Raw genomic sequence first — 7,500 nt, 5'->3', positions numbered from 1 at the left:
TAGCATGTCCTTCAAAGTTGTGGGATCTGAGATTTGCAATGTTGTTATAATTTCTTGATTCTTAATCAACATAGCATATAATTTTATTTACTTGTAAAGTGAGAATTTGCAAACAATATTATGTAATATGAATATTAAAGTTTGAATGAAGATGATTTTCAGTTTTAGTAATGGGTCTTTTAATTTTATTGATAAAGCATATTGTCAATTGTTTTGATGTTTGAGCACAATCAGGATTATAATTTAAGATTTTATTATCGTATGGCTTTGGATGATGTTGAAACAAAAAATGAACAGACTCATTTTTATAAGTGGTATTGATAAAGAAAGACAATTTTTAAAAAATAAACTCATATCTTAAGCTACTAACAAATAAAAAGATAGGTCCAGTGATACAGTGATGAATGTTTAGTGTGTGATCATCAGGATTAGATATCTCTTGGTACATGAAGCCAATCAGCAGCTGTGATGTGTTCTTTTACTGTGATTCTTGTTATTAGATAGTGATATACAGTACAGTGTTAATGCTTCTGTTAACGGAGCTGATTCAGTTATTCTTAAATATTATATTTTCTTTGGTAGTATTTTGATGTAATTTTCAATTAAAACAAGGATTGCAAATTGGTTATTAAATATTGGTAGGTCTTCATTTTCAAATGATTAAGGTGAACAGTTGATCAGTTCATGATTGTGACATTAGGCAGCCTACAACTTTAATTGATCTAATTTTTTAAGAGGTTGGTTTATGGTTTGTTAACTTGGTAGGTTCTACATTTGAATTAATTACTGCCCAAATTTTTAAAAAAATATCGAGTAATGTAGAATATCTTGATTTGACACTTTATTTAGCCTTGTAGAAACTAAAAGGGCTTTTCATTGGAATTTGTGATAATACCAATCAACAAAAAAAGTTTCTCAAGTAACAGATGCAAATTATACACAAAATACTGCTACCTATTTACATCAAAAGAATTCTTTTGGATAGCAATTTTGATGTATGCATATATTTTAGCTCTACAGATTGGCTGTGTTTTGCTTTCAGCTTACAGTTATAGTAGTACTTGAAGCTATTGAGTTGATTTTTGGTATATGTTTTTAAACTGAAGTTGAATGGGAAAATAAATTTTTATTTTTAATATTGCATATGTAATTTGTTATCTGTATACTATTAGTCACTATAGTTGCTCAGGTCAATTAAGTTATTTCTTAACTTGGTTTAGTTTTCTAGAAAAGTTTTTTTAAAGTAAGCTATTAACTTTAACATCTTCAGGCCAGAGTGAGCATGATAGTTTGGTATACCACATGAGTGAGGACAGTGGTCTAGGTCGAGCTACTCCTCCACGCCGTGCCCCTTCACCAGGTATGGCCAGACACCTACCTTCTCCTTCTGGTCCTGGATCCCTACCTCCTGGTCTTTTTTCAAAAAGACGGCCTGGTGGCTTTGATGATGCAGCCAGTGATATCTCCTCCACTGCAAGTTCCACCATGGACTATTTTGGCAAGTATTATAATTACATTTTATCTGAAGTGTTGGCTTTTCTCTACAAAGTATCATATGTCCTGGCATGTAAGTTAATATTTGAAGTCTAGAAATGTCTCTCCAAAACATGGCGTGGCTTGCTAAATGTAAAAAGTGAACCTTATCTCGTCAGGGTTAAACAAGTGAAACTGTCTGCCTAATATTAGTATTGCATCACTTACCATAACTCGCAGTCCACCACAGTTAATTCCAAGTGAAACTTATTTTTTGTATGGGTTATTATATCAAAAGTTACAACAGTATAGGCTAACCCTTATTTAATGTAAAGTTATACATATTGCAAAAATCTCATATATGCTTTGTTTGTTGAATGGTGCTCTTATTTTTTGGGATCTTTTTATCCAGTGAATATAGGCCTAAACCGGAATTACATCCCAGAAATTATGGATTGACTTATATGCCAGTTGTATTGTAGTTCTAAGCTTTTTTTTTTTTTTAACTTTCAATCAGACTGATGAATCACTAAGAATTTAGCTGTAATGTAAAATTTTAATTTCACCCAAGTTATAGGGTATCATTTTAGAACTTCCTATTGTACAGTCCTGTGAAAAGCTGATAGTCTTTCTCTTCTAATATTATTTAAGCAAAGTACATGTGGTTTACTTCTAGAATAAAAATTTGCAAACTTTAAGAATACCCTGTATTATGTATTTATCAGTATCTATGAAAAAGTCTAGCATAAAGGGTTTATATTCATTTTGTTTTTTGTGCATATGGTTTTAGATCTTAGAAAATTGTGTATAAAGTCATCTCTCTGGAGCATATACCCCCGTTATTTGCAGGAAATTCTACTATTTGTGGTATTTTTCTATGAGAAATATCCGCAAATTCTATGTTTTTTTTTCTGTTACCAATTTTATCATAAAATGCACACTTTGTGATATAAGCATTTTTAATGGGTTTTTCTTGAGTTTCAACTAACAAAAGAGGCAGTTTTAAGCCTTTTTATTATAGGGGTTTCAACTATTTGCAATTATAGCTATTCGCAGGGGTGTCTGGTACCCATCCTTGTGATTACAAGGGAACAATGTATTCCTACTTGGTTTGACACCATTACTTTGTGAAAAGTCTTCAGTAGGCTCGCATTACCTAGCCGTGAACGCGGAAAGAAGGGTAGGCCATGGTGAAGACAAGGGTTTGTAAGGAAACTCTCCCACTGTGCCCATGCTATCTGGTCACTTTTTCTTCCACCAGCAACAAGAGTGGGTGATCACTATTTTTTCCACAGTATGACTGTTAGACTTCGATGAATAACTTGCTACTTTCTTACTTTTACTTTTATGATGAATAATTTTCTGATTATTTTGTGTCTTTACTGTCTTGTTTTCCTCAAAGGAGATGAAGTACAAGCAATGCCTGTGTGGGGGACTTCAGTGATATTCCTATATGAGTTTTGTTTTGTATTGTAGGCAAAAAACTTGTTCCTTCTTTGCCCAGTGAGGACTATGCTGCTAGGTCTTCCTAGTGGAAAAAGTTTTAACATGGGAAGGACAAAAGTTTCACTGGCTTCCGTTGCTTTACCACCTCCTAAGAGAGTTTCCTCACCAGGGAAGTAGTATATCTTCCTGTTCCAGAGACCTGTTCATGCCCTTTCCTCAGGTGTTGAAGTTGCTGCCTGTGTCAGCAGTTCCTTTGTTTACCATTGTTGATGATGATGTTCCTAGAGCAAGTAAGATATCAACAGTTGAGAAAAATTTGGCATCCACTGGATATTCCAGATGCGTAGTCCATTGTTACGAACTTAACCTGATTCTTTGGAAAAGGAGAAGGATTTAACTAAAATGACAGCTGCCATTGATACTGTCTGGTGTGTGTGCTGTTTCCCTGTCTTCATTCGCTATGAAGAAATAAGCTGAGAGAATTAGGGGAAGGCCTTCATGTAATGTAAGAAGCCCAAGTGGACTTCTCATGCACATTCCTCTTCCTTGGAGAGGAGTCAGGGTAGGAGATCACTTATGTGTGATCATTGAACCTCTGGCAAGGCAACCTCACCTATGTGCTTCATATGTCTAAGGAGTTTTGTGGAATGAGCAAGCACAACCTGTTTGCTCTGAGTATATGTGAGGCCTTCAGGCCATGTGAGCTAAAGCAACAGAGTAATTGATCTCTAGCTTTGTTCATATGAGGACTCATCACCTAAGGCCTAGGTGTCGTAGACTATTTGTTAGCACCAGCCAGTCCAGAATGGAAGTGTCCAAGAACACCATTTCATTCTTGCTGTGTGAGGTGATTAAACAGGCATACTCCTCACCTTATAGTAAAGTCACAGAGCCTGTGCAGGCTAGAGCACATGACATTAGAGGAATGAGTTCCTCTCTGGCATTTAAGAAGAATTTGTCTGTTCATAGGATTTTGAGTGGTGGTTCCTGGCTGAGGCAAATCACATGCACTTCCTTTTCCTGAAGGACATTAACCACAGGTCCTTGGACATGTTTTTTCCTTGGGTCTGGTGGTGGCTGCCCAACAAGTTGTTTAGCTCAGCTGAACAATGCATTCCCTTCCCTCACCAAAATGACGGGAAAAAGTCAAAGACAGCAATCATGACTGGTCCTGCAAGCAGACGGGACCAACGTCTCAAATGTCCCAAAACACACAAATTCTGAAAGACTAAAATTTCTCAGAAAACTTGTAGCTAGATAAAATAAATAAAACAATGTCTTTATACAAATTGTTTCTAAAATATCTTCAATATAACAAATGTAAAATGCTAAATAACCATGGGCTTAGGTAAAAAAAAAAAAAAAAATCTGGCTTGAGGGGAGGAAAGTAACGTGAAAATCAGTTCTCCAAGGCGGTTCAAGAAAGACTGACACATCACAAGGTTCCAAGCCCAGTTGGTGACCAGCTTCCATCTTGTTATGCGTGAGTTGCCAGATGCCACAGATTCCTATTCATGTGCACACATTCAAGGTAGAGATTTGAAATTGTTTCCACATCCTGTGCTTGCAGTTTCCTGCAGTCAGGTTGCCATGGTCGCAGTTGGCTCATTGTGTTTTGGGAGGAGGTGAACAACCGGATCAGCAGATTGAGCAGACTGCTGCTTTCATTGCTTTCAGGCCAAGGAGGTACTACTGTCAGAGAATGCAGAGGCTACTCCCCTTTAGTTGGACTCTTCAATTTGCTGACTGATAACCAACCCCCCTTTTTAAAGGTTCACTCAGGAAGGACTTGTGTTCTCTACATAGGATTCTTTTGTCATTGACTCTATATCTACATACTTAGGTTGAACACATTAACAGACTTTGCTGTCACAGGTGCTTCATTATATCATAATAAGACCTTATTCAAGAGGCTCTTGGCACACCATAGTATTAACCAATGGGCTAGTTTTTGTCCTTCAGATAAGTGAAAAGGTGATCTCGCTGATTTTGAAGCAAGTTTCTCACAAGAGTAGCCTCTCATTAAGGAATAATTCGGTGTTAGGCTTTTGGCTCCTCTTCCATAAGGGGAATGTTGATGCAGCAATTGAGTATAGGAGGTGAGATTCTCATAACTATCATCAATTGTTCAGTAGCCATCAAATTCATCTTAGAGGTTTGGACAGGAGGCCCCATGTCAGTGATTCCAGAAAAGCCCTTACCATATTGAATGACAAAGAAACAAGCATTTCAGAAACACAAAGAGCCTGCTCAACCTCCTTGCCAACAGTAGCCAAGAAAGGAGGAAAGGGAAAGATAAAGGGAGGGGTTCATTGAGGCTGGCTGCCATGAGTAGGAGGATGCCTGTCTCATCACTTGGCCAAGGGATAGAAACTGGGAGTGGAGCCTTGGGTGGTATGCATCCTTTGGGATGGGTACAGACTTCCATTCAGATGCCTGTTCTTCTTCTTCTTCTTCTTCTTATTATTATTATTATTATTATTATTATTATTATTGTTGTTATTGTTATTGTTGTTATTATTATTATTATTATTGTTATTGTTATTATTGTTGTTATTATTATTGTACTTAGGAAGCAGACCCTCTCTCAAGCATACTTTATTAAAAGTAATGGCTACTTCAGGAGCATTACACTTGTAGAGATTCTTCTCTATTTTCCGAATAGTGGCTTTTTCCGTGCTACTTAGACAGGCTAGTAGAGCGCCTATGGAGGTCATGATCAAATACAGAGTCAAAATTGGTGTATATATTTGAATTTTACAGATAAACTATGATACCATAGTTATCAGTCATTAACGATATATATATATGTCTCTCTCTCTCTCTCTCTCTCTCTCTCTCTCTCTCTCGTTCTCTCGTCTTCTCTCTCTCTCTCTCTCTCTCTCTCTTTCTTGAAGCAAGCGAGCTTTCGTCTGGAGCTGCCAGACATCCTCGGGCTGGGAAGCTGAGGGTGGACTGATCTTGGAGCGGTGTCCGTCCTCGTTTATATTTGGAGTTGACAGCAGGGGGTCTGCCCCATGCTGATCTACTATTGGCTGGTGGCGGTAGGTCTTCGTTTTCATTGGTGGCTTGAACCGGGTCTCAAGCCACTTTCCACGCGTTGATGGTTGCGATACTGTAAGTCCTGCAGCCGCCTTGACCTCCTTAGCGGCGCGGTTACGTCGATGGGCGTTTCGCTATGCTGCGGGACGTCACGGCTAACTTGATTATGGTTGGCTGCAGGAGTATCTCGTTCGGGGGCGTTGTCTTCCGTGGAGTTGTCGTGCTCGGTGGTGTCATTGTTGGTGGCAGGTCTTCTCATACTCGTAGGGAGGAGAAATTCTTCCTGCGTCGTATTTAGTGTAGGTTTCACTTGCTGGATGAGAAGCGCCTCCAGCAGGCGTAACCGACGGGCATCAGGGGCCTTCCCGATTATCTCCTTCCTTAGGGCCAGTAACCAATCCACCATCATCATTTAGTAGTTGTGGAATGGAAGACGAGCCTGATCTAACGATAGATGATGCCAGTTGAGTCCACCATAGATGAGAAATTCCATCAAGTTTCCTCTTCAACAAATTATTGCAGTTTCTCTTGGCTGTGTGTAAGTTCTATTTGTAGCATGGTGAAGCTCAACAAAAGTTGTCATTTTCATTTGAACAGCTTCGTCTCTGTGTTGAAGTGGTCTGTTTGTCATGGTAAACTCATCTACATGCATTATCAAACCATGGCTGGTCTTTTGTCCTGAATTTAATGACTTTTCTTGGGACATACCTGCTAAAATAGCCATCAGCATTTCATTTAACCACTGCTGGGGATCTGGATCTGATATAGCATCTGAAATGTTAAGTGCCTGACATGCTCCAATAGTGTGATCCCAATTGGCTCTAGGTATCAGCCCAACTGGTTTTCCAGTGGTGGCATTAGTAATACGTATATTGATTGACAGATATGGCCATCTCAGTGGCACAATGATCCAAAGTGCCTATATATTTGGAGACCTTGGACTTGACAATAACTGGGACATCTGTGCATGTGATGTCTAATTTATTATCAGAAAAATAGTTGGGTTCCTTAATTAGCTGAACAAAATTGGAGGTTACGCAAAATTCGAAAGCTGACTGGCCATGTAAGTCTGTGAAATTTGAATTTAGCCACTCACTGTTCTTTGCATTAGTCTCCACAAATAATTAACAAAACTTTGAATCCTGTGACTGAACCAAACATTCTTTCCTACTGACAGTTATATATAGAATTGTTGACATGTATTTGGATTGTTGTAAACAACAAATATGTAAACATTGTATCACTTACTGAAAATTAAAAAAAAAAATACTTTTGGCAACTACACTCCAAATTTTTCTGATGATAATTACGTAGATTGTCCAGACTTAGTGTATACTCAACCATTGACTTGTTACTACTTACAAGTGTCTTTGATAAAAACATCAAATCGTTGTCATGGGCACAGCTCGGGAGATAAAAAAAAATTGACCTTAAGCCCCAAATATATGAGTAAAGAAATTTTCTTATAGTTAGAGTAAGAGGGCCTGGGTTCAGTTCAGTGTCTTCTGAAAGAATTAAAGTTAACAACATAAAATCAGT

The 7,500-nt window shown here is 38.0% G+C and overlaps 1 protein-coding gene across 18 annotated transcripts in view; it reads left to right on the top strand.

Moving 5' to 3' along the window:
- The window catches only part of LOC135215372 (uncharacterized), a 331,802-nt gene that overhangs the window by 313,915 nt on the left and 10,387 nt on the right, over positions 1-7,500 (top strand). For all 18 annotated transcript variants that reach the window (XM_064249949.1, XM_064249937.1, XM_064249943.1 and 15 more), the window contains one exon: positions 1,271-1,498. In XM_064249949.1, coding sequence (XP_064106019.1) covers positions 1,271-1,498 — 228 coding nt within the window. The remainder of the gene's footprint in view (positions 1-1,270; positions 1,499-7,500) is intronic.

Source organism: Macrobrachium nipponense, chromosome 5, assembly GCF_015104395.2.
Source record: "Macrobrachium nipponense isolate FS-2020 chromosome 5, ASM1510439v2, whole genome shotgun sequence".
NCBI classification, from domain to species: Eukaryota; Metazoa; Arthropoda; class Malacostraca; order Decapoda; family Palaemonidae; genus Macrobrachium; species Macrobrachium nipponense.
The sequence above is the reverse complement of the archived record's forward strand: the minus strand, read 5'-3'. Positions and strand labels throughout refer to the sequence as shown.